The sequence below is a fragment of the Cyprinodon tularosa genome, unplaced genomic scaffold, assembly GCF_016077235.1.
Source record: "Cyprinodon tularosa strain WSP-4 unplaced genomic scaffold, ASM1607723v1 ctg428, whole genome shotgun sequence".
NCBI lineage: Eukaryota > Metazoa > Chordata > Actinopteri > Cyprinodontiformes > Cyprinodontidae > Cyprinodon > Cyprinodon tularosa.
Window position 1 is genome coordinate 1060094 of NW_024039150.1, and position 27986 is coordinate 1088079.

Consider the following 27986-nt stretch of genomic DNA (forward strand, 5'->3'; position numbering starts at 1 on the left):
CGAGGGGCGTTGACCAAGGGGGGAGCCACTACCAGTGTTTTCAAGGTATGGCTTCACCTTAACATTATTTATCGATTTTTATTTTTAAAGATAAATTAAACTATTAGAATTTATTTATCTTGTCCCTGGCATATATTTGTTGGTTAGCTTATCTGCTTTAAAATGATACCAAACATGCAGGCTTTGTTGTTTTTCACAGTTCTTGGCAATTTAACCAGTTATTACCTGTGTATAGCTTCTTAGCTGCAGCTTCTAATGCAACAAGGCCTGAGATTGAACTAATCTTAAACGTGTCTTTAATTATAGAGCGGTTTAAGCATGTAGATTAGTTTTTATTTATTTATTTTGAAAAGATTGGAAGATCTCGTAAATTGTAAGATTGTTTAATCTTGAAAGAGGAACCAATGCAGCCATTTTGAGGCCTGTTAGTAAAAGCGAAGCCACTCTCATCTCTTACCAATAGTATTTATCTTTAGGGTGTTTTATTTTTAAGATCAATCAAACTTTGAGATTTGTTTTTAAGAGTTTATAAAATAGGATTTTTTTCAGAAACGATTTAAAACTGCTTCTTCGCATCAGAGCTACATACTTCCCTAACGAGCCATTCCCAGGCCATTGTGGTGTTATTTGCATGCTGTTTTCCAGTTAAAGTCTATAAAGCCTTAATGTCTTTAACTAACTGGATACTTCAAATGCTAATGTTGTTGCAGCCTTACCTTACCTGCAATTTATTTTGTCAACACTAATTTCTTTGTTGTTTGTTGTTGATTTTGTAAAAAGGTTTAAATTGTTTTTCACAGTTCTTGGCAATTTAACTAGCAATTTAACTAATCTTAAACTTTAAAATAAGTTTAGGATTAAAAGAGGTTAGCTTTGGCCTTAATTGAGCAAAGCAAATGACTCAGATCAGCCTGTGAATGTCAAAGCAGGCTTTGCATGGATCCGACCTGGAACACATAGATCAGAGCATGATTTTTTAATTTTCTATTTCATCAGCCATCCATCACCAGAGCGAAATCCCCATCATTAACAGTGGAATAGATCCCGTTATACCGAGGGACCAGAGGTCCAGGGACCAGAGGACCTGACTATATATATATATATATATATATATATATATATATATATATATATATATATATATATATATATATATATATATATATATATATATATTATATATATATATATATATATATATATATACACCACTACAAATACTACTTCCGGAGTTGATGGTGGCAGATCATTTGTCTGGCCCTTTTCCAATAAATCATTTTTGCTGGATTCATAACTTGGCAGAGGTCAGGCTTCTTACAAAAAAGCTAAATTGAAATATTACCCTGATATTATGTTTTGCCTGGGATGATATGAAGATTTTCTCTGGGACAGTAAAAATCATAAGTATATTTAAATGTACTTAAAAGTTTTTTCGAGGCACTTTATTTTAATTCGCCCCCTACCTCAAACGGGGAATGGTTTATTCTCAACTGGCGGGAAAGGCAGAAGCCCCGTGTCCCGGAAGTGCACAAGTGAGGGAAATTAACAGGAAAAAGAAATACTTTACCTTTCACTATAAATGTAAGGTTAACACTGCAGCTGATTTATCACACTGGTGTTGAGGGGAAAAAAAACAACAACTTTATTTTGAAACCCTTTAACCGGATGTAGATTAGTGTTAGCTGCTTCTTCGTAACGCCTTCCTCTGCGACCCCTCTGCCCAGTGGTGCTCACGTCGGACCGGACCTGACTCATTCAGCTGTGCTCGCTGGGCTTCAGGGCTGTAAATTACTTATTTGTTCCGAACGGAACCAAATTACCGGGTTACAGTTTGTCGGACCGTTCAGCAGCTCAGAGAGCCACAAAGCATGGCGGCTTGAATAACCCGCTGGTTGTGTAACTCTGGAAACAAGCTTCCAATAAAGTGTCTGAGAGCTGAAACGACCCTGTTAACAACCAAGAAGAGTACATCTTCGCTTACAGCTATGAGCAGGTCAGTGGGCAAAACATGTTTATAAAGAAATATTCTAAACAGATAAGCGAATAAAAATGTTTCGGAAGAAATGTTTGGTTTTGGTTCAGGTTGGTTTTTTTGAAAATGTCGCCAATGGACAATACGCCTCAGTGGACGCAGGGAGACTGTGCCATTAGACATAATATAATAGTAGTCCGCTTTTATCCATGAGCACTGACATGATTCGGTGGCGCCATCTTGGGGCGGTCGACAGCTCCGCTCAGTGTAATTGTTGAGCAGGATCAAATCTAATCAACTTGAACTTTTTGAATATTGAACTAATTTTCATAGTTTTTTTTGCTGAAAACAAGCAAATGATTCAGTTTATTTGAATATTCTTAGTGGAGTAAAGAGTAATAGATTATTCTGCTAAGATGTATGCAGTAACTACTTATACAGGTGTCAATTATATATATATATATATATATATATACTGTAAAAATGTCCATAGTTGTATATTTATTTATTATTCAGATGCGCTGTATTTATATTTGTAAAAACATTTTTTTTGTTTATATTCATTTTTTTGTGTTTTATGTGAATATTATTTTTACCCATGTTTTAGCTGTTTTGCTTTTTATTTATAGTGTTTTATGTATTATTTACAGTACTTTGATCAGCGGTGGTTGTTTTTACGTGCTTAACTAATAAAATTGGGTTCGATTTATTTTTATTTTTTACTCTGTCACTTATTCTATTATTTTTATGCACTTTATAAGGTCCAAATTTGTGTGACAACTTTTGCTGTAATCTTTTGCGGCTGGAACACGACGATTTACCCACTGTGGGACAACAAAGAGAGTTTCTATCTAGTGTATATCTGCTGTTTATTTAGTAATGTCTTCCAAAGCTCTGATGCCTTTATGAAGTTATCCCTCGAGCTCTGATGTTAACAGCCTGTTGGTTTAGACAAAAATCCATTGCAGTGCTGAGGCATCCTTCTTCTGTTCTGCTTAAAGGGACACTATGCAACATTTTTCAGTTAATTAATGTGTTCCATAACGTTATGGGTGATTAAATGAGTCATTTCAGGTTGAACAAAGGTATTCTCGGCCGCCCTGGTGGCCTGTGGGGGAAATACTGCACTTGCAATTGCAGGAGCACCGACCCGCACCCACAGGCTCAGAAGTCTCGCGAGAGTCAGTCTTGCTTTAGGCCGAGAACTGCTACACCCCCCCAGTTAAAAGCATGCTCGTTGCTAGCACAGTGGCGATCTTTGTGCAGTAATGCTACGTTCACGCAGCAAAAGCACGTCTGCTGCTTCCTTTTTGCTGCTTGTACCAGTTAGTTCTGACGCGCGGCTGAAGCAGCTTTGCTGCTCTGGCTGCGCGGTGCAAAAGTGTGTCTGAGGCGCGTTGGGCGGAGCTTCACTAACCTTTCTCTGCCTTGCAGCTATATTTGCTGTGATCAGTGGGAATAAAGTAGTTTTAATGTGTTTAAGTGAGAAAATACACCTGAAAACGTAATCAGTGCCGTCAGTTCATTCAGATTATTATCCTGCCTTCAATATTTTTTCTGTCGGAGCCGCTCAGACCCCCACATACCAGGGATGCGCCGACAGTAGGAATCCCTTCATCAGCAGCGGTTCACCGTGGCAGCTGGTAGGTGTTTTTCATCTAAATAATCCAAACTGCATATTCTGCCGGCAGATTTCTGCATTTTAAGTTAATTTAGGCGTCAATAAACTGTTTAAGAGGAGTGATCATCAGCGCTGTGTCTCTCTCCCTGCGTTAAACGCGCCCGATGCGCTGCTTCAGCTGCTCAGACATGCTGCGCCTGCAGCTCAAAACGCGCCGCTGGACCTTTTGCTGCGCCTTGACGCGCGTCAACCATTGACTTTGCATGTAAACTCGCTGCTTCTGTCGCGCCAGCTACGTCCAGTGTGAACGCAGCATTAGTCATTCGCTGCTAAGCTCAAAACAACCGCGCCTGGCTTGATGGAGAAACCAGGAGAACAGCTGAGCATATTTACGACAGTGCACTTTTATTTTCGCCCTCTGGGGGTAGCCTCGCTGGAAAATCAACACCGGTTGCATAGTGTACCTTTAAAGCAGCAGGTTAGGGTAGCAGGTCGACCTCCCCAAGATGGCGCCTGTACACTCAATGCTGGGTCTACTCTAATGTCTATAAACGTGCCTTGGGGGCAGCCATCCTAGGTCAGACCACAGTTCAAGCTGCTGTCAGAATGAATAGGAGGCAATACATAATACAATAATCTCTTGCACTTTATTGTGAACTCACTTAACTGACCGTTCAGACAGATAATCACTGCTTTTTGCTCCGTTGGTCATGTAAGTCCTCCTCCGTGCGGTGCCTGCGCCATCTTTGTTTGTCTGAAACCGTAGCTCACCACAGATATACGCTTGAAAGTGCGCAGAAAATATTGCTCTAACGGCCTGAGCACATAGGACAGCCTTACGTAAACATATCACCTGAAGGATTGACAGTTAGGAGAACCACTTATCTGACTTATCTGTCATTGTCAAAACTTTTTTTCACATCGTTCTAAATGGTACATTTATGTTATGTCTAACCATAGACACTATAGATGGGGTTTTTGTCCTTGGAGGTTTGTCTAAACTTCTTCCAAACTATAGGGCTGGATGATCTTAAGAAAATCTTAACTTCATAGGATAATTAATCGAGATACACAGAATATATCACTATGTTTAAATTACCTTCAAAAACAATGGAGTGCATACCATTGCACTGATATATTTACTCAAACTTTGGTTTCAAATTTAAAACATTTTATTTAAGCTTTCTGCCACACGACATCTTTGGGTGTCAGTATTAGACCTTTAACAAGATCCCAGCAACCAAACGGGAAACAAAGCAAAAACACACAACACTAAGTAAAATGCAAAAAAAACAAAAAAAAAAGCGCTAATTTTTGCATAATAAAAAAGATGTAGAATGAAAAAAAGAAATTGACTTAAAATTACAAGAACAAAAGTGGAAATACTGTCCTAAAATTAGAGCATTTTTAGAGCATCTCTAAACTTTTAGCACTGATTTTTACCTGCTTGTAAAGAAGCACAAAAAGTTGTAAAATTGAGAACATTTCCAAGTTTAGAGAACACCTGTAAAACCTCTGAACATCACTTCACAGGTATTCCGTCATCTAAGAACATTTAAATAAGGTAAAAAAAAAAAAAAGCCTCTGTGATTTCCCTCCTTCTCTTCCTTTTTCTCATATGGGATAAATTTTAAATTGACGAGGCCAACGTCATCTTCCTCATACATTTTTAAGCGTGGTGTATCCAATTAAAGGTACACTATGCAACCGGTGTTGATTTTCCAGCGAGGCTCCCCCCAGAGGGCGAAAGTAAAAGTGCACTGTCGTAAATATGCACAGCTGTTCTCCTGGTTTCTCCGTCAAGCCAGGCGCGGTTGTTTTGAGCTTAGCAGACAGGCCAACGCAACGAATGACTAGCATCTGATGCGCGTGACGCGCCGCAAAAGCGCTGCTGCTCGAGATGAAAAAAATTGAATTTTTGCTGCTCGACGCGCCGCGTCAACCAATCAGAGAAGCTGATCTGGGAGCTGGCTGGGAGAGAGACACAGCGCTGATGATCAGAGCGCTATGATCACTCCTTTTAAACAGTTTATTGATGCCTAAATTAACTTAAAATGCAGAAATCTGCCGGCAGAATATGTTCGCTTTTATTATCCTGCTGCCTGCAGTTTGGAGTATTTAGATGAAAAACACCTACCAGCTGCTGCGGTGAACCGCGAGGAGGCGACCCGGCCAGAGGCTTCTGATGAAGGGATTCCTACTGTCGGCGCGCCGCTGGTATGTGGGGGTCTGAGCGGCTCCGAAAGAAAAAATATTGTAAGGCAGGATGATAATCTGAATGAACTGACTGCACTGATTACGTTTTCAGGTGTATTTTCTCACTTAAACACATATTAAAACTACTTTATTCCCACTGATCACAGCAAATATAGCTGCAAGGCAGAGAAAGGATAGTGAAGCTCCGCCCAACACGCGTCAGAACTAACTGGTACAAGCAGTAAAAATGAAGCAGCAGACGCGATTTTGCTGTGTCCGGTGTGAAAGCAGCACTGCACAAAGATCGCCACTGTGCTAGCAATGAGCATGCTTTTAACTGGGGGGTGTAGCAGTTCTCGCCGTAAAGCAAGACTGACTCTCGCGAGACTTCTGAGCCTGTGGGTGCGGGTCGGTGCTCCTGCAATTGCAAGTGCAGTATTTCCCCCACAGACCACCAGGGCGGCCGAGAATACCTTTGTTCAACCTGAAATGACTCATTTAATCATCCAAAACGTTATGGAACACATTAATTAACTGAAAAATGTTGCATAGTGTGCCTTTAAAGGGAAAAGCTTTTTTTTTTTTTTTTTTTTTCTTTTTTACATTGGGCCCTTGTTTTTACATTATTACATCATCTTCTACTCACCCATATTAGTTAGGTGTCATTTGGAGCCGTTCTGAAGATATTCCGTTAGGTTATATCCAAGTAACATCTTCCTATGGGCAACGAGTTGAAGGCACAAACTAAACTGTTCATAATTTATTCTTTATGCTACGCCAGCATTCATTACATGTAGGCGAATCACTGTCCCCCAGACATCCACAGTTATATTTTTGATATTAAAATATTTTTTTAAAACAAAGCGGCGCGTGAATGACATCATCTGCGTGCTCCGGCTACCATTTATTCTTCCTGTCCACTGAACTGCTGATAGTTTTCCTCACATGCCTGGAAGATATTGAGTGCTTCTACCACAGATGATGACGTCATACACACGCCGCTTTGTTTTAAAAAGAGAGGGTCTGAAAAGTTGCTAAATATAGCGACAAAGTCTCTGAGTTGGCAACACTGTACAGGCGAACCGGGCAGCCGGGGCGGCATTTTTATAAAGGAGGGCGGGACGTGCACTTCGAAAAAAATATAACATAAACAATTTGTCTCTGTATGGTGCTGGGTTACGGGCGGTATGAAAGTACAGCTGTGGAATGATCTGATAAAGTGACAGATCTTTTTGTTGTTGTTGTTTTCTCTCTCTGTCTATATAAGACTGTGGCGGGCCCAAAAGAAGGGTTTGCCTCAGTTGACTCATATCGTCACGTATAGGAGCTTGATTTGAACTAAGATGGCCGCTCTGTCAGCACGCCTGTCACCCAATGACACGGGGTCTATTTATGTCTGTAGTTAGACCCTGGAGATGGAATATAATGGTTCCTTTCTTCTGTCCTCGGAGGTCAAATTTGTTCTGGAGGTCTGCAGAGCAGGGTGCTTTCAGTCAGCGGTTCTGGGGCTGCTGTTTCCCGGCTGTTTTTCTGAGCTTTGGTTCCATCATTGCTACGGATCCATGGCCTGTACAGAACCTGCAGTCCTCCTGGATCCTATGGGTTGGTTCTGTGCGAACCCAAACATCTGATGTTCTGTTTGCTTCCAGCAGTATCAAGGAAGAACCCCGCAGCGCCTCGCCTCTCTGCCCCAAACCCAATGAGTCCGAGGAGCCCCTGGGCACGGCCATGGAGACCAGAACAGGTCAGTCTAGACCTTTTGGTTCAGGTGGGCAGGGTCTGGGTCCACATTCCGTTTCAGCCCGTAATATTAATCTCCTCCTACCAGACGGCGGTGTGAAGTCAGAGGAGCCATCTGAGGTCGTCATCACCAAGGAGATGGAGGCGGAGGAGCAGCAGCTGATGGAGGAAGGGGAGCGGAAAGAGGAGGAGATGATGAAGAAGGTGGTCGGCAGGACCAACCACAGCAAAGCTATGGCTCAGGGGTCACTTCCTGTTGATAACGCCTCTGCTTCTGGTCCTTAGGCCCAGGAGTCCTGGCAGAAGGACTCTCAGGACATGCGCTTCAAGAGGCTGCAGCATCTTCTTCAGAAGAGCAACATCTACTCCAAGTTCCTGCTGACCAAGATGGAGCAGCAGCAGCAGGAGGTATAGTATTGTGTTTCTGAGGCTCCTGTGCAGGACCTCCGATGCTAACTGCTAACTGTGTTCCAGGAGAAGTTGAGGAAGGAGAAGCTGGAGAAGAAGGCCATGAAGGTGAGACAGGAGCTCCTCTGTAGCTCCCTCCTCCTCCTGTCGGCGTCTCTAAATTTTTTTTCTTCTTCAGGCTGGTTCTGGTGCCGGCGCTGCAGAGACTCTTAAAGGTGAGCTGAGTCTCAGACGCGCTGCTGATGACCCGGTTCCAGCGGTTTTGACTTCTTTTCTCTACTCTAGAGTCACAAAAGAAGAAGAGGAAGAGGAAAGATGAAGACTATAAAATAGCTGATGTCATGTCTAAGGAGGTGAGCCAAAGGTTCGCTTCAGTTCCTATTCTGGTCGACCCGGTCGGACCCGGTTTAATGTTGTTTTCTTTCTCTGCAGGAGATCATGTCTCAAGCCAAAAGGTCCAAAGCAGAGGAAGAGGTAACCTCCTCCTTCTCCTCCTCTTGTGTGTCGGACATGTTGAAAACGAGGGCCGTTTCTCAATATGTGTACTTGTGCGCTCTCATCTGCCAAATACTTTTTAAGATGATTTGAGGCGAGAACGTTATGCTTTAAGCTTCACTATATGGCCCATTTACTGATTTAGTGCGTACTTGTAAAAAGTTCTGATGTTGAGAGGACCGTGGGAACAAGCAGGGCTCCAGAGTTGTCGCAGACGGGCTAACGTTAGCAGTACACGTGTTTTTGCTCCTCCTGCTCCGTACGGTCCTGAACGTAGCATTAGTCCTATATATTTTGGAGCAGTGTACCGACCAGCTAAAACACGTTTATTTTAACGTGATTAACAGAAAATCAGCTTTTTAATCACTGTCTTTTTATTAAGTTTTCCTTTTATACATACAGTTTGTAAATACAAGAAAATATATATTTATCCAACAAAGATGGATATAGAATAAAATACAGTAAAAACAATCCCTAAAAAAACAAAAACAAAATCCCATTCAGCCCACCCAGGTCACTACCAAGAGCTCAACACACTACTTTCCTATCCCTGACTGAGACAGAACACATTTTATTGAATCTTTTTTTTTTTTTTTATCCAGTGCATTATTGTAAGTTTTGGAATGAGTCAAGAAAGGGCCCCCATATTTCTTTAAATTTACCTGTTGAATGTTGGATAGAACATCTATTTTTTTCCAGTTGCAGACATGACATGAGGTCACATAACCACTGTTTGTGAGTTAGAGGAGCCGCACCCTTCCACCTGCTCAGAACTGTGCGCCTCGCTAACAGTGAGCAGAATGCCAGTGCCTGCCGTTTAGAGGCCGGTAAAGGTGACCCCTCACCACTAAAACCAAACAGAGCCAGAAGAGGGCCAGGTGTTATCACCACTCCCGCCAACCTGGACATTGTACGGAAAACATCTGTCCAGAAATGACCAAGAGCGGGGCAGGACCAGTACATATGGACCAGTGTGGCTACAGCAGTTTTGCATTTATCGCAGTAAGGGGTGACTCCTGGATAGAAACAGGATAGTTTATATTTGGAGAGGTGGGCTCTATGTACTAATTTTAAACTGAACGAGGCAATGGCGCGCACATAGAGATGAGGTATTCACCAGTTTAAGTATAGAGTCCTATGTCTGATCCGGTATGGTCATATTCAAGCCATGAGGCTTTAAGTTTAAGTGTGGAGGTTTCTTTCATAGTACACATTTTATTATAAAGCCATGAAACCAGCCCTTTAGAAGTTGGGTTCAATAATAGGATGGTTTCCAAACGTTTATGCTCTGGCAGAGAGGGACAATGTTTCCATTCCCAAAAAAACAACATGGCAGCAAGCTCTTCAAAAATTAACGTTCTCAAAAATCGAATCTTCCAGTAATCTACAACCTCAAATTAGTAGGAAAAAAAGAAAAACGAGCTGTCAATAACAAACCAACCACTGCTCCTAGTGGGCATGGAATAGATAAACCCCCTACCCCAATGTGAATATTTATCTTGTACTTTACTGGCCACCAAGCACACCAAGGGAAAATAGTAATGTAGCTAAAATAGAAAAAATAAAGCTACCACAGGAGATAAAAGGAGGCTCCCGACACTATAGAGACAAAATAAACGGGTGTTAGTAGAGCTGCTCCTCCATTCATAAAGTCCAATACCAACAAAAAGGGTGGACAGAATAGGTCAATTGGTAAGAGAATATGTTGACAGGATGTATTTAGAGTACCTACTGCACCCTGAAGAAAACCAGCTCGCCTGTTTTTATGTAGTAAGCTCTCAGTACAGCGTTGCTCCTTTATTGGTCTTCTGGTGGTTTCGGGAGCCTCTTAATGAACTGCTGAGCCTCCTCCACCGAAGCTAGGAACTTTTTGGCACCGCTGGATTGCCTAATATGAAGACGGGCCGGGAAGAGAAGAGCCGGCTTCAACCTCCGCCTGTAGAGTTCCGCCATTGCGTCGGGCCAGGACGTCTGGGCTGTAGCCTTCCACAATACGAACAGACGCACCTTTGTAGTCGAGCGTTCCTCTCCTCCTGGCTTCCCGGATGATGAGGTCCTTGGTCTGGTATCGATGCAGGCGAATTATAACCGGGCGAGTTGGACGTCCTGCCAGGGAACGGTGCGCTCTATCGAGCTCCGGTGGGGTTCGGAGCACCTCTTTCCTGAGTAGTTTTCAGAGAAGGTTGGAAAAGAAATGAGTAGTGTGCCCACTTTCATTGTCTTTGGGGAGACCGAGGATGCAGATGTTCTGTCGTCTACTGCGGCTCTCCAGGTCAGTGACTTTGTCTTTTAACTTGGTGTTGTCTTCACGGAGAGCAGCTCACGAGTCTTCGAGATTAGCCACTCGCTGGCTCAGATCCTCTGTAGCGAGCTCTAAGGAGGAGTTTCGCTCTGCTCGTTCCTCCAGGGTCTGCCGCATCTGGTCTAGCTTGGAGCTAAGCATGTGGGCATAAGATTTGAACTCTGATTTCAGATCCTCCCCATGCTGCTGAAGCAGTGCGGTGATAGCCTCCAGCGTTAAGCTAGCATCCTCTTTCCTAGCTCCTTTTGCGCTTTTTCTGGCCATTACTAGTTAATAAGTAAACAAAAGCACTGTTCAAGATGTTTTGGTATCAATGGGTGACATAAAATTATCTTTCTGTAGGGTGAATTTAGTTAAAAGGTTGAAATGTTCTGGAGTAGTCCGTTGCTACGTCTACCCTGTCCGCATGGCAAACCGGAAGTCCAAAGAAAATCAGCTTTGATTATCCTGAGATGTCTGCTGTTCTCAGAAGACTGCTCCGGTCCAGTCTGAGTAGCTGGAGGATCAATCCGTCGCTTCCATTCTTTGTTTTCCTTCCAGGATGGATTACTATCGGCCCAGAAGAAACTGGACGCCGAGGACATCGAGAAGATGAGCGACTCCAACGAGGACATCAAGAACCGGCTGTCGGAGAAGGTCCGAGAGAATGCCACACACCTGCTGCACCCCCACAGGAAGGTTAACGGGCAGCCGGTGCCGGTCCAACAGCCGCTGCTGTTCACTGGCGGAGTCATGAGGCCGTACCAGATCGAAGGCGTCGAGTGGCTGAGGGTGAGCGGCGGCTGGTCTGTTTCTGTCCTGGTTCTGAACATTTTGCATTTAAGATAAAAAAAAAAAAAACTTCTGTCAACTTGCTCCATCTAGAACTCCTCAGTTTTAGTTTCATCTGCTTTTATTTTGTAAAAATATGTTCCATCACTTTCTGTTTTGCCAACGTTCCTTGTAAGACCTTAAAGAACAAGGGCTGGAAGTGGAAGTGGTCGGCTTTATAGCCTCAGCAGCAGACCCCGGTCTCTCGCCTCGGGGCGTAACCATGACAGCATGAGAAACTAGGGCAAAACCATTTTGTCAAAAATCAAAATTGTGATCATTTTCAACCAATATTGCAAAAAATGTTGTTTTTTTTTTTAGATTTCCCTTTGCACTAAGCTCGACCATGTAGGTGTTTTACTCCAGGGTTTCAGGTTTTCCATGACCTTGAAAGCCTGCTTGTCCAGAATCCAGAGCTTCAGGACTTTACTGTTGCATCTGCAACTGTCTATTACCACCATCACCTGTGGGGCGACAGTGGCGTCGGATGTAGTTTGCCCTGAAATCGAAGGGTTGATGGTCCAAGGCAGCTGTGGCTACAGTGTAGCTCACCACCATCATTGTGTGAATGGGTGAATGTAGTGTAAAGCGCTTTGGTCAGTGCCTCTGACTTGGAGAAAGGGCTATATAAGTAGAGGCCATTTACCATTTGCCTAAAGGTACAGACGTAACTTTCTGTAGGACTGGTGGGGACATGTCTCCACCAATAATTTCCACTCTAAGTTACACCCTTACCTAAGGGTAAATGGTAAATGACCATATTTCAAATCTGTGATTTGAAAACGGCATTTTTCTAAATTGTGATTATATTACAAAAACAATTTCACAACCCTACGAGAAATGGACCCATGAAGTCTGGACCTGATGTTTTTGAACATGAATTAAGCTGAAGCAAAGGGGGTCTCCATTTTAATTTTAATAGATGCGAGCAAACAAGACGGGCAGCATTTGGTGCCACTAATGAGGTTTACAGGTTTGGATCTGATCGGATCCAATGATCCCCTTCTACTGCAAAGGGCAGAACCAGGCAGGTCATCCGATTTATTAAGGAGCTCTATGTTGCTCCTGAACTGTGATTTGGGAGATTGGACTAATTGCACTGGTGCTGCAGATGCTGTGGGAGAACGGCATCAACGGGATACTGGCTGACGAGATGGGGCTGGGGAAGACCATCCAGTGCATCGCCCACATCGCCATGATGCTGGAGAAGAAGGTGATGGGCCCCTTCCTGGTGGTGGCCCCTCTGTCCACGGTGCCAAACTGGATCAGCGAGTTCAAGCGTTTCACGCCAGAGGTAAGGTGGCGCAGGAGGAGAGCCCTTCTGGAACCTTTGTGACCTCTGACCCATTTGTCCTTCTTCGCCCAGGTCTCTGTGATGCTTTATCATGGCACCCCCCCAGAGAGGGCCAAGCTGCTGAAGCAGATCCGCACGTCTCAGGGGCCCCTCAACATGTTCCCTGTAGTCATCACATCCTTTGAGATCTCCATGATTGACAGAACCTTTCTACAGGTGAGAGTTTGATGTTTGGACCTCCTTCCATCCTGGTTCTGACCTCCTAACCGCTGGTTCTGCCTCTAGAAATACAACTGGAAGTACCTGATTGTGGACGAGGGCCACAGGATCAAAAACCTAAACTGTCGGTTAGTGCGGGAGCTGAAGAGACTTCCCACCGACAACAAGCTGCTGCTGACGGGCACGCCGCTGCAGAACAACCTGGCCGAGCTCTGGTCCCTCCTCAACTTCCTGCTCCCAGAGGTCTTTGATGACCTGAAGAGGTGAAGATGCAGCTGTAGTCCTGGTGTGGCTGGAGAGTCTGGCTCTATGTGAACATACCGTTTCTCTGTTCACTTTCAGCTTCGAGTCCTGGTTCGACATCAGCTCCCTCGGTGACGGTGATGACGTGCTGGTGGCGGAGCGCGAGCAGAACATCCTGAGCATGCTGCACCAGGTCAGTCCTCAGCAGCTCCACTTGGAGACAATCTCCTGGCTCCGAGCTTCATGTCCACTGTGCGTCTGTCCTTCAGATTCTGACGCCGTTCCTGCTCAGGAGACTGAAGTCTGACGTGACACTGGAGGTTCCCCCGAAGAAAGAGATCATTGTCTACGCCCCCCTGACCACCAAGCAGGAGAGCCTTTACAGCGCTGTGGTCAACAACACCATCTCCAAGCTGCTTGGCCAGGAGAAGGTGAGGGGTTACCACAGTCTGGCAGAACCTCCGACTGTACGCCTCAGAACAGGTGATCAGCAGGTGCCTGTGCTCCCTATCAGAAGGAGGCTCCTGTGGCGGTGACATCAGGCGGCAGACCGAAGCGCCGCACCCGGAGGTTGGTGGACTACAGAGAGACGGAGAGCGATACGGCGGCGGCACTGGAGGGGTACCTGGAGAGAGTCCGCCGGGAGGCCGAGGTCAGGTCAGTAGCATCCTACACCCGGCACCAGAGTCCGGTTCTGGTGTCAATCCAGACTCCCTCCTGAGGAAGCGCTCTCCTTCTGGTAGGGCTGAACGATTTTAAGAAAAAATGGAAATTGCAATTTTTCTGGCAGAGATTGCGGTTTCGATTTCCACCACGATTTATTTTTTTAAATTAAATTTCAGTATAAATTAATATATATTTAATTATATAACCAATGAATTCAATTAAGATAATGCAAGAATGAAAACTGGTTGCAACATATTTCATATGCAAGACTGTTTATTCAAGCACCTAAGAAACAAATTATTTTATCCAAAAAAGTCAAATAAAATGAGAACCTTCCTTAAGTAAACTTTTGCTTCTTTTACATTCATTAACAAAAAATATCAAGCATCAATGGCTCATCAGCATCAAAATAATTGCACTTTTGTAAAATAATGTAGGCTACATAAAAATTACAAAGGGACGGGAGCCCTCTTTCTTAAGTAAACTTTTGCTTCTTTTACATTTTTCATAAAAAAAAAGCATTAATGGCTCAGCAGCATCAAAATAATTGCACTTTTGTAAAATAACATAAGCTACATAAAAAATATAACATATAACAACAAAGTTGAGCAAAATTGAAGTCTTACCTTAAAAGAAGTGCAAAATGGCTCAAAGGAGCTAGCTTATGAACATAAGCAGCAGAGCAGTTACAGAAATACAACCCCTGTACTTAGAAACCTGTGCTTCTTCAAATAAAGTGGCAAGAGGAATTGAAACATAAAAGGTAGTAAAAAATAACGACAGTACAATAATAGTATTAAAGTTTAAATTATCCTATATTTTCCTCACAACAAATGATGCCAGAATGGTTAAATTATTGTACATAGTCAGTAAACAAAAGATAAGTAAAAAAAAGTGAACAAAGTTATGTCAGGGTAAGTGCAAGTAAGGGATTTCAGGATAAGATGAAAAAACAATGTTCCCCTTCATCGCTTCATCTCTTTAGATATTTTTGGCCAGGAAAACCAACATGTCAACCCTTGCTGGCTTCAGACTTGCACGCTGACATGTGACAATATTACCACTGGCACTGAACAGTCTCTCTGATGGTGCACTCGTTGCTGGTATGCAAAGGTATTTACGAGCCAACTTGTTAAGCCAGGGGAAGTTGACATTGTGCACTCTCCACCAGGCCAGTGGATCTTGCTCTCCATCAATGCTAGGAGTTATGAGTTAGTTGTCCAGTTCTGCTTTAATGGTATCCTCCAACTGCATAGTAGAGGAAGCAGGGACCGCCTTGAAAAAGCTGCCCAGTGACCGCTTTCGCTTTGTAGAGGTGGATGGTGGTTCTTCTGTAATGAGTGGCATGGGATGGGTTTTGACACAAGCCCTCTGCTCCTGCAACACACAGTAGAGGCATAATGTTTTGCAATTAGTTGTGATTACTGACATTGATGTTGAAATGTTGCCTTGGTCTTACAGTATAATTCAAAAACATATAGAAAAAACACAGCTTTTTGTTTTGAAAGAGTAAAGAAAAAGGACAGCTTACCTTTAGTGCCAACTGCTCCATTTCCATCTTCACTCTGTCTTTCATGAATTGGACATTCTCCTCACTAATGTAGTTGGTCTTAAATCTTGGGTCGAGGAAAGATGCGATGTCCAGGAGTTCCTGGGTCACTGTATTTCTCTTCAATGTAGTGGAGAGCTTTTGACTTTATCTCCTTTGTAAGATTTGTATCTTGGTCAGTTACAGCTAGTGTTGCTGTTCTCAGCAGGTGGAGTACTGCCTTTAGGTAGGATACACTCACATAGTCCTCACCTGAGAGGGCGTCTGTGAACTCCTGAAGAGGACCGAGAGCATTGTTTACAGATTCAAGCACATCAGTGTCTTGCCAAGTCGGGACCAGGTGCCGCGTCTTCCTGTCTTCAGACAGAACTTGGCACAGTGCCTTGCTCTGTCCCAACACCCTCTCAATCATTTTCTGCCGGGAGCCCCATCGTGTCGGACATTCGGTGACCATGGACTGCTGAGGAAGATTCAGGTCTTCCTGTGCCTGTTTTAGCGCCGCCTTTTTCTTCCAGCTGTGGCTGAAGACTGCTACCAGCTGCTTGCACAGTCCTGTGGCCCGTTTGATGCGTTGGTCATCTTTGACTGCATTTTCTGGGAAAAACATTACATACAATCAGATAAGTCTACTTCATAACTTTTTTTAACAGCAGACATCAGGTGGTGCTATCACATTAAGTAATTCGCCATACATTAATTTGTAACTGGTGATTAATTTGCAGCAATATGTTTATTCGACAATCCACTAAAACACAACAAACCTTTCAATCTGTAATAAAGTGGCATCAGCCATCCTCATATCTGCTACAAAATACCATTGGCGTCTTTTGCTTTTTTTTTTTTTTTTTTTTTTTTTTTTTTTATAAGCTTAGGGCAGGGGTCTTACATTTTCCTGGCCAAGGACCCCCAAACTGATGGCGAGATGGAGCGGGGACCCCCTAATTATATATATTGTATGAAATTGTGTTATATGTGTTATATAAAACTGCTCCTAAGGTCACTCTATTACAGATGGAGTGATTTAACAAAATAGTTACTCCCTGGGATTATTAAAGTATTTCTGATTCTGATTCCTGCTTGATGGGACAGGTGTTGTGAATGAAATGGTGAACTGAATGTGTGCATTGATGACTGAAAGACATCTTCTGCCTCCATTTATCTGTGTGTTAATTCATGTTAGAGCGTATTTAAAGACATTTCAATTAATGAAAAAAGTTGCAGGGGGGAATATATAAAAAAGTCTAATCAACCTAAACTTGGGCGACCCCCATGCAGTACCTCCGTAGACCCCCTAGGGGTCGCGCACAACACAGTTGAAGACCTCCGGCTTAGGGGAAACGGCATTTGTATCTCTCTGTTCCTTGGCATTCCGTAGCTAAACAGAAGCAAGCAGTAGCTTATTGGGAGGTTTCAAAGTTTACTCATGGAAGCGTTCATTTTTATCAGTAGGAGAAACGGTAGCATTGCGCTAACAGTTGGTCAGCTAACGACAGCGTGAAAACAAACATATCGTCGCTTTGTCCCTCTCCCCCGACCTAACTGTTTGAGAGACTATGATACCACTAATTCTTACACAGTAAATTTGGACACACACACACACTTAGCAATTGCAAGATGCAGCCGGTGCCCGAAGCACTGCAGTCTGGTCCACTGATTGAGCTCCATCGCTTTGACCATGTTCGTGGCGTTGTCTGTTGTGATGCAGGTCTGGGCCTCTTCTTTTAGGCCCCAGTTTGCCAAGCACTCCTTAAGCCCAATTGCAATGTTCTCCCCCGTATGGTCAGTGGGGAAGTATGCTGTCTGCAGGCAGCGGCTTCTCCACTCAAAGTTTGCATTCACGAAATGCACCGTCAAACTCATGTATGGCTCGGTCGTTCTACTTGACCACAGATCCATAGTTGACGCGTAAAACTCCATGTTTTCCAGCTCATTTACAACTTTGGCCCTGCATTCTCCGTACAGCTGTGGGATGGCGACTCGGTTAAAGTAGGTGCGGGAGGGTAGAACATACCTCTTGTCCATTGTGCGTAGCAAACCTTTAAATGCGTCTTTGGTTACCGTGTTTACAGACACCATATCCTTCGATATGTAATTCGTTACGGCAGTGGTAATCTCCTTGTGTCTTCGGCTAGTTCTTTCATTAGGCGTCAAACTGGCAAAGGATGAAGTTATGGTTGGCTGTTTTGCTGAAGTATCACTGCTACTTGATGTTTCAAGGCTCTTTTTCGCCATACAATCCTCATACAAGTTAAGGTGGTGAACTCTCAAGTGACGATGTAAATTGGTGGTATTGCCAGCCGATGTAGCCACTTTCCCACAACATGTTTGGCAAATCACCTGTTTCTGGTGCTCATCAGTGGCCTCAAATCCAAAATACTGCCAAATGACCGACGTGCTGTTTTTCTTTGGTATTAATTTTGTCGGCTCCACGTCTGCTCCCGCTTCAGCCATCTTGAAATTGAATCTCGAGCTTACGAGCTACACTGAAAACGTCATCTGGTCACGCACAGCCTTTCAGCTTTCTGATTGGTTCTGGCCGACACAGAGCCTTTTCTGATTGGTAATAGCCGACACAGAGCCTTTCTACGTGAGCATACATTGGAATTATTGACAAAATTATTAGGCCCGAGCTAATTCGCACCAAGAAAAACCGCAGCTTTGACAATCCCAAAATCGCGTTGCTTGAGATCGTGATTTTCAGTCGAAAACGATAGATCGTTCAGCCCTACCTTCTGGTCGGGTTAAATTTTGGAACAGAACCCAGATTTCTGGCTGTGCAGCAGTGATCAGGACTGCGTACCGGTGGCTGGAAGGGTTTGTTCATGTTCACTGCTGCATCCTGGAGCTGAGGAAAAACCTAGATGTTCTCTGCCCCACTCCTCTGGAGAACATTCTTGTTCTGCCCGCTCTGAGAGCCCAGAAGGTTTTGATTGGAGTACCTCGAAGGTCGGCTTAAACCCAGATAACAGCCCGACCGACCAGGTTCCTCCCCTTCAGTATCGTTTATAGAAGAAAAGAAATTCCTCCTGTAGATGTTTTTTTTGTTTTTTTTTCCACGGTGTCTGAGGTGAAAGAACTAGACCCCTCTAGTTCCGAGTCTGACAGTCTCCTTTTCCACTCAGCCCCCTCCCCCCGGTACTGGACGTCCAGGCCCCAGCGAATGCTGAGATCAACTTGAAGCTGACAAACATCCTGATGCTGCTGAAGAGATGCTGCAATCACCCGTACCTGGTGGAGTACCCACTGGACGCTCTGCAGCAGTTCAAGGTAAGCTCAGTGTGGCACCGTTCTACCCGACGAGGTGGAGAACCGTCCGCTGACACGTCTCTTCTTCCTGCAGATCGATGAGCAGCTGGTTCAGACCTCAGGGAAGCTCCTCATCCTGGATCGGCTGCTGCCTGCCCTTAAGGAGCGAGGACACAAGGTAAGGCCACCATTATTGTTCTGGCCGGTAAGAACCAGTCCGTCTGGATCCCTGAGCTGGGCCTTTAGCCCACATGTTGGTTTTCAAATGAGAAATCCTAAAGAAATAGAATAAAAGTAAAATTCGACCTGTTATCAGTTTTTCATTTTAAAAGGGAAAGTCCAGTTAGCAAGGAATAATCATTGGATTATTATTTATACATAAAACTAATAAGTTTGTGGTGATTTAATGAATTTACCATTAATCGGTAAAAACTGTGATCACAGAGTCTGGGAGCGGCCGTTTTTGCCCAAATATAGTAACACCTCCCTCCTGCCATCTTCCAGCAGTGATGTCACGGTGCGTTAAGCCTAACGCCATTCTCCCCGCTTTACACCGAAATCAATGGGTACTAATAGACACATCTGCAATCAACAACAATTATTGAAGATTTCCAGAGGACTTCACCATTGAAATTCACCAGTGCTATAGTGAAACTGACCCATGTGCAATAGCCTAGTAAACTAGTCCCACCCCCCAGTGGCTAAAATAAGAGAGTTTGGCTTAGCCTCAATCAATGCCCCAGGCCCTAGAACTGGAGGCCCAATCACAAAGCAGAGATGTGTTTTGAATTTTTGGATGCAAAGCGGGCGGGTTTTAAGGGGGTGACTTAGACTTGGGGTTTGCGTTGAAACGTGAGTAGGAAGAGGCCCTACGCTCATTCATCTTTAAGAAGAACATAGTAGTTGTTTTACCGACAGGCTATGGCAAAAGTCTGATCTATCAACTAGCTCCACTGGTAGTCAAAAGGATGGGGCTCTGTAAAAACCCTATTGCAGTAATTGTCTTGCCCTTGTTAGCCCTAATGGAACACCAGGTGAAGGAGGCAAGCAATTTCGGACTCACTGCCATGCAACTGGGCGTCAGTTGATTTGAACTGCGGAAAAGTTGTGTACAGTGGTGTTGTACACCAGCTACTCGCTTGTCTTTTTTGCACAAACGATAACAATAGTCCAACTCCATGATCTCAACAAGTTATCCACTGCTCACATCACATGCTTTTTTACAGTTGCTTTCTGCTTTCTCCTCCAAGGACGCGGTCTACCTAGACTGGATCCTTCGAGTCCGTGAAAATAAGGAGACCGGAAGAGTTTTGGCTATGAATTCAAACAGGTCTATGCTTTTGGGGGTTTTACTGCCGTAGGCTATGTTGCTTAGCAACCGTGAAAGTTGATGCACAAAGCAGGAATAGAATGAAAACCGAAGTTTTCAAAACTGTTTATTTCTTATAATAAAGTGAACAAAGACTACACTCTAGGGCTGGGCGATATAGAAAAAAAGCTTATCGATAAAAAAAATGCATATTGATCGATATCGATAATTATTGAAAAGATTTTAAACCATATTTTATGTGCAGCTCTGCCTGGACATTTTATAATATTGCTAAATGATTTAATTTTAATAAAGAACACAAACACAGACTTCGAATTAAATCTTTATTTAACCAACTTTTTTAACCATAACAGAATTGTTTTAAAGAAAAATAACTTAAGAGACCTGAGTTATGTTATTAAATACTGACAAAGAATAAACTAAAGTGACCAGAAAAGTGACCAAAATAAATATAACAAATAAATGGACCACATTTTTCTAAGGTCCTCATTTGTGTGACCATTTTCAATAATCTTTCTGCTGCTGTAAATTTGCCCATTATGGGACAATAAAGAGATTTTCTATTCTATAAAAGGGGTAGAAAGATATAAGTAAATCTAAATAATGTATGTATAAAAATATATTTGTCATATCTCTAATATTCAACAACAAAAATACTTAAGCATATTGTGCAAAACGGCAATAAAAAACAAAAATCCCATCAGATTTATAGTCCCCACACTGCAGATATATTAGAATCTGTCCTTAAATTACAGCCAAACCCATTTACACAGTAACTGATAAAAACCTTTAGATTAATCAAACATTACCGCCACATATCTGACTCAATAACCATTAAAACAACTATTTTCATTAATTTCAGATGGAACTATTCACTGACTGGATTATATTAAACTGAACTTCCCATATTCACCACTGTTCGGTGGCAAGTACAGTTTCCTCTGATGACGGAACAGCCGGCTTGCTTGATCTCGCAATCAACCCTGGAATATCCAAGGATAGCGAGGATACATCGGACCTGTCCTTTAACTCGGGCAAAAGGGACGCACTTTAAGGCTGCATAAAGAGGAGTCTTGGAATCTGAGCAGACCTCAGCGCCACACTATGACGTAATTGTCCTTTGAATCTGGCCTTGTGAGGATGCAGCCCATGAATTCAAACAGGGCCATGGTTTGAAAAACAACAGGTTGTTCTCATCAACAATCTTCCGATGTCTTAATTTATCGGGGGGCAGTTTAAATTACACATTTAATCTCACATTTAGTCTGTTTTATCAGCCTACACGTGCATGGCAATTGGATGTTGTAATACATCGGGTAAAATAAAAAAAAAATAAAAATAAATAAATAAAAAAAGTTATTTCACCTTTCTAAATCCTGATCCTCCACGGACGGGTTCGTTGTTGGATTTCCAACTTGAAGAGGGAGGGTTTGCCATCGAACTTCTGGCCAGAGAAAAAACAGGCAATATGTAGCCAACATTTGGAAGAAGAATGTTTTCAAGATGACTTGGATAATAGCGCGTTGTGACAAACACCAGATACAGCACTGGGACTTGATCAACAGCCGATACTGCACCGTGACATCACAACGGTTGAAACGGCTGTTTCCCTAAAACTTTAAAAACACTATATTAAACACATTATTAAATAGTATATAATTTCATATTTAAAGTACTTTCAGAAGTTTGAATTTTGAATATGACTTTTCTTTTAAAAGGAAAATTAAAAACCTATTCTAGACGTCCTTTCCTGATTCAGCTCGCCTCCTCATCAGAGTTTTGTGTGCGACGCCACCACTATGGATGTGTCAAAATATGAAAACATTTTCAAACAATCGAATGTGTATACACCTCCTATAAATCTCTCTCATTATTCATATTACTGCATGTTCCACATTTTGGCAGTAAACCAGCTCTAACCAAAAGGCCAATCTGTGCAACCGGATATAAATCCAGGTCACCCTCGATTTTAATTTGTAAAAAAGACCTAAATTATGTTTATTTTCCCTCCTTAAAAGCAGTAAGCACGCGGAACTCTGATGTGTTAAAGGTTAATAATGTTTTCCTGAGAAAAAAAATGTCTTAAAATCCTTGTTTTATCAGTCTGTGCCTGATCTGTACCAGAAGTGGGATCCTATGCTACTTCTGGGAGCTAACTTTTTCGGCTTTGGATTTAAACAAAAATCTAGTCTTTTTGAGTTTTATGTTTTCGTTTTGTTTTAACCCAAATGGTATATAGTGCGTAATCTAAAGAAAGATATGACTAAAATCCAGATAATCACAGTTAATCATATTTAGCTGGACTGCTCTAAACATGTCCCATGATGACGTGAGAGAAGCAGTTTAACAGAGAAAATGTTAAAAGCATCAAATTATCGCAGAAAAGTCATACTTTAGCATTCTTTAGTAATTTAAGGATCGAAATAAGTAATGTTAGTACCGTATTCTGGGGAAGATTCTCATGCTGAGTTCACACTGGACGCAGCAGGAGCAGCAAAATTGTGTCTGCTGCTTCCCTTTTGCTGCTTGTACCAGTTTAGTTCTGACGCGCGGTAGAAGCAGCTTTGCTGCTCCAGCTGTGCAGTCGAAAGGTGTGTCTGATGCGCGTTGGCCGGAGCTACTCTATCCTTTCTTTGCCTGGCAGCTATATTTGCTGTGATCAGTGAGAATAAAGTAGCTTTAATATGTTTTTAAGTGAGAAAATCCACCTGAAAACTTAATCAGTGCAGTCAGTTCATCCACATTACCATCCTGCCTTCCAATATTATCTCTGTCGGAGCCGCTCAGAGCCCCACATACCAGCAGTGCGCTCTCAGTAGGAATCTCATTCAACAGCAGCCTCTGGCCCGGTCGCCTCCTCGCGGTTCGCTGCAGCAGCTGGAAGCGGTTTTCATGAACGTAATCCAAACTGCAGACACCAGGATAATAAAAGATAATAAAAGTTCTGTTGGCAGATTTCACCATTTTAAATTAATTTAGGCGTTAATAAACTGTTTCAGAGGAGTGATCATAGTGCTCTGTATCATCAGTGATGTGTCTGTCTCCCTGCCATTTCCCAGATCAGCATCTCTGATTGGTTGATGTGGCGCGTCCAGAGCAAAAGTTCAATTTTTCCATCTTGAGCAGCAACTCGAGCAGCAGATGCTTAAATGCTCCCAACGCGCTGCTTCAGCTGCTCAGTGCTAGGCCTCAGCCCTAGTACTGTTCCAATTCACAAGAAAAACAGACTGAGAACAGACAAAGTCCCCGGATGTTGTTCTAGCCCCTCCCTATTTACCCAGCACGCATCAGCAGACTTGTCTGCTCTTGAGATTGACAGCTGTCCCAGCATGCACTGCGGCAGCAGCAGCTCTCAATGGAGCGCTCACAGAGCTCAGAGTATTAAGTTAAAAGTTATCTTTTGCTGTTCAATAAAAGTATGTTTTAAGATCATTTTAGGCGAGAACATTATACTTCTAAGCGTCACTATATGAAACATTTACTGATTTAGTGCATTAAAAAAACATTTCTGAAGTTGGGAGGACAGCGGCAGCTAGCGGAGCTCCGAGGCTAATAGCAGCCAGGGCTAACGTTAGCCCGTCTGCGGCAGCCAGGGCTAACGTTAGCCCGTCTGCGGCAGCCAGGGCTAACGTTAGCCCGTCTGCGGCAGCCAGGGCTAACGTTAGCCCGTCTGCGGCAGCCCTCTCTCTGTATAGTTGTGCGTGAAGGACCATCAGCTCTGATGAGTTTTGTTTTATTTGGAAAACATTCGATTTGTTTTGTTTGGTTTAGTTTTTTGGTTTATCTTAATTATTCCCCCACTAAATGAACAAAGTCATAATTTATTATTATCTAGAGCTTATTAATAACAGGTGAAATGTAGCTCCAGACTAGCTGAGTGTGTGGTGATGAAATCAGTACGCTTATGTTCCAACTGACCCATGTTTATGCTTCATTCGCCCGTTCTCCCCAAACTGGCAATATAAACTTCAAATACCAACTTTTTGACACAATGAATGGAGTAGTGTCTCTTTGCTGGTGCTACGACTGCTTCCGGGTCACTATCATAACAAAACGGCGAGGAGAGGGGAGCACAATCGGGGGAAAGGAAGTCTAACCCTTTTTTATTCTGGAATTGAGAGGCAGATAACAGGGATAACGGGTTGTTCTTTTGTTTCAATCTGGGCTCTTTAAAGAAAAGAGAAATGGGCTAATTTTTATTTTCTCTTAGTTTTTCAATTTAATTTTTTCAATTAAAAGGTTTGTTTTCTGATTTTGGATTTCTCATAACGAAACCAAATAGCCGGCATGTTGACTGGCCCAGAACCCCCTGGCCCTGCTCAGTATGGGATGAAGAGATCCTTCATGTCCAGGAGGCGTGAAGGGCAACAGGTTTCTGTCAAGTAGAAATTCTATCAGCAGGTTCTGCTTGTATCAGCTTGGTTCCTTCCGGTGGTTCTGATGGGTGTGTTTGTCCATTAGGTTCTGATCTTCAGCCAGATGACGTCCATCTTGGATATTCTGATGGACTATTGCTACCTGCGTGGCTTCCTCTACAGCCGACTGGATGGCAGCATGTCCTTCACTGACAGAGACGAGAACGTGAGTCTCTCTGTTTGTAGAAAATGCCGTACTAGAACAGAACAGGCTTCCAGCAGGTCCTTCAAATGTCTTATAGGGCATTGAATTCTTCAATATCAAACTAAAGGGCTGGTTATACTCCCGTAGCAGTGTGTCACCGTGAGCTTGTTGCAGATATATTTGATTTATGCCCAGTATTGAAGAGTGGTCTATGCTATGTTATTCCATGACCCAAAGCAAGAGGAACAATCAGGAACTACATTCAAACATTCTACATTTAAACATTTGCGTTCACTGCGACACACATGAAGACGACCTGGTTTAAATCAGCCTTTAGGCCTTAATTAGTGTTAAAGTGCCTTAAAATAGTCTTTCATAGGTCTTCAAATCTTTACCTCGTCATAAATAGGATTTTATTTTTGTAATCCATATCAAATATTAAAATAATTGACGACAATTATTTTCACATTTAGGTTTGTTCTGTCAGATGAGTTTCAGCCTAATGAGCATCTAAAGGCCAGAGGCTGATAAGCAGTGAGCATATTGGAAGGAATTGGGATGGAAGTGCTTAATTGGATTTATTACTCCCCAAATTACTGGTAGATATAGAGGAGAAGAACAGCAATGTTGGAGACCGTGTGGCCATCATAACGTCAATCACTCTCATGTATTTTGGTCCTGCCAAAAGCTGGCACCTTACTGTGATGCAATCTGTCAGACCGTCAGGATTTTGGGATCTATAATCTGCACGACCCCAGAAAGTTTCAACTGGGGCTGATATCTGGAGAAGTGTTTCAAAATGAAGATATTTTTTTAAAGGGGTCATAGAATGCAAAACCAAGTTTCGTTGTCATAGATGAAAAACGATAATTCAGTTCAGACGTACAGAGAAGTTCATACCTCATCAACATCTTATTTCTCTGCAAATGTCACAATTCTAAACTTCTTAACCATAAAACGTGCAAATCCAAACGAAGCACTGAATTGACGTCAACTCAGGGATGTTGCCTTATTTGGTTCTGGCCTCTACTGGGCTGCTCACTGGACCGGGCATTCGAACCGAGCCATCAGCTCCGGGTCGGTAGGAGTCCTGAGCCAGCCAGGTACTGAGCAACCAAACCCAAGCCGGTGACTGTATGGAAGTCTGGTCACTCTACCATATCAGCAATTTGATGTTTCAGTGAGTGAGTGCTTGTTGCTATGATGCATCTTTGCTCAGCAGCTTAGCTCGTTGTAAACCAACCAATCAGCGCACAGCTCATCTAAATATTCATGAGCATACCATAAAAGGAAGAAAACCTGTCATTTCATTCTAGCGTTTTTAACCAGGCTTAAATTAGGGCTGAGCAAATATACAATTTTTAGCCTAACCAATGTTACACACCCTATTCAGAGACCTTAAGGTTCCCGCTGTGCCCTCAGGGACTCTCACCCTGGTTAAAGTAGATCACTGGTTCTGTTCAGCTCTAGAACCTCTACCAGGTGAGAGGGAAGGTTCTAATTCTGCCTGCTGGCTCTCCTCCAGATCAAAAAGTTCTCCACAGATCCAGACGTGTTCCTGTTCCTACTGAGCACAAGGGCTGGAGGTCTGGGGATCAACCTGACGGCGGCAGACACAGTCATCATCTTTGACAGTGACTGGGTGAGTTAGAACCAGGAACTAGCTAACTATCTGAGAGTGGCATCAAAACATTCTGAATGCCTCTTCCTCCTCCACCACAGAACCCCCAGTTAGACCTGCAGGCTCAGGACCGCTGTCACCGCATCGGACAGACCAAACCTGTGGTGGTTTACCGCCTGGTGACGGCCAACACCATCGACCAGAAGATCCTGGAGAGGGCCTCAGCCAAGAGAAAGCTGGAGCAGCTGGTCATCCACAAAAGTGAGGACAAGGTCCAGATGAGACCTTTAGACCTGCAACCGGGAGGTGCTAATACTGATCCTGAATGTGCTGTTCTATCCACAGAGAAGTTCAAAGGTGCGAAGGCAGAGCTGAACCAGGGGAAGAGCTGCATCGATCTGGAGGAGCTAAAGGAGCTTCTGCAGGCCAGAGGCCCGGAAAGGTTGGCATCCAGAACCTCTAGGCTGTTAGGGTCCAGAACCTCTAGGCTGTTAGCATCCAGAACCTCTAGGCTGTTAGCATCCAGAACATCCAGAACCTCTAGGCTGTTAGCGTCCAGAACCTCTAGGCTGTTAGCATCCAGAACCTCTAGGCTGTTAGCATCCAGAACCTCTAGGCTGTTAGCGTCCAGGACCTCTAGGCTGTTAGCGTCCAGAACCTCTAGGCTGTTAGCGTCCAGAACCTCTAGGCTGTTAGCGTCCAGAACCTCTAGGCTGTTAGCGTCCAGAACCTCTAGGCTGTTAGCGTCCAGAACCTCTAGGCTGTTAGCGTCCAGAACCTCTAGGCTGTTAGCGTCCAGAACCTCTAGGCTGTTAGCATCCAGAACCTCTAGGCTGTTAGCGTCCAGGACCTCTAGGCTGTTAGCGTCCAGAACCTCTAGGCTGTTAGCGTCCAGAACCTCTAGGCTGTTAGCGTCCAGAACCTCTAGGCTGTTAGCGTCCAGAACCTCTAGGCTGTTAGCGTCCAGAACCTCTAGGCTGTTAGCGTCCAGAACCTTTAGGCTGTTAGCATCCAGAACCTTTAGGCTGTTGGCATCCAGAACCTCTGGGCTGTTAGCATCCAGAACCTCTGGGCTGTTAGCATCCACAACCTCTGGGCTGTTAGCATCCACAACCTCTGGGCTGTTAGCATCCAGAACCTCTGGGCTGTTAGCATCCAGAACCTCTGGGCTGTTAGCATCCAGAACCTCTGGGCTGTTAGCGTCCAGAACCTTTAGGCTGTTAGCATCCAGAACCTTTAGGCTGTTGGCATCCAGAACCTTTAGGCTGTTAGCATCCAGAACCTTTGGGCCGCTAGCATCCAGAACCTGTAGCCCGTCTCTTAGCAGCCGTCTGATCTTGTGGTCTCCTCCATCCAGAGAAGTGAAGTCCTCGCGGGGGAAGGTGATCAGCGACAAAGATCTGGAGACTCTGTTGGACCGTAGCGACCTTCTGGGTGAGGAGACGCCCGATGCTCAGCTTCCAGCCTGTTTTCTGTAGATCTCTGCTTCCTGGGATCTTTACCTCTGTGTCTCTGTTTCAGATAAGGACAGGAGGAGCATGAAGGAGAAGGTGGGAGTCTTCAGGGTGATAGAATCCAAGGAGTCACAGGAGATCACCCTGACCTGAGAACGTCTCCAGAGGAAGCTGCAGCTGCTTTTTAGGCCTACTGACTTGGTGGACATAAACTGCTGTTCCTTGTTTTTAGACCAAATAAAGACCTTTTGGAATAAATA

The 27986-nt window shown here is 43.7% G+C and overlaps 1 protein-coding gene across 2 annotated transcripts; it reads left to right on the plus strand.

Annotated features, from left to right (window-relative positions):
- Positions 1-1694: 1694 nt before the first annotated feature.
- hells (helicase, lymphoid specific) lies at positions 1695-27986 on the plus strand. Of its 2 annotated transcripts, none has more exons than XM_038299399.1 (23): positions 1695-1993; positions 7439-7533; positions 7618-7733; positions 7815-7937; positions 8004-8045; positions 8116-8152; positions 8223-8290; positions 8370-8411; positions 11275-11505; positions 12656-12838; positions 12911-13054; positions 13124-13320; positions 13400-13493; positions 13570-13731; positions 13818-13957; positions 18638-18782; positions 18856-18939; positions 24553-24672; positions 26177-26293; positions 26374-26533; positions 26618-26714; positions 27630-27706; positions 27794-27986. In XM_038299399.1, the coding sequence occupies exons 1-23, from the start codon at positions 1986-1988 to the stop codon at positions 27877-27879; spliced, it is 2568 nt and encodes an 855-aa protein (XP_038155327.1). In that variant the 5' UTR covers positions 1695-1985; the 3' UTR covers positions 27880-27986. The 2 variants fall into 2 exon arrangements, with proteins under 2 accessions (XP_038155327.1, XP_038155326.1); XM_038299398.1 differs by having other exon boundaries at positions 1696-1993; positions 13815-13957.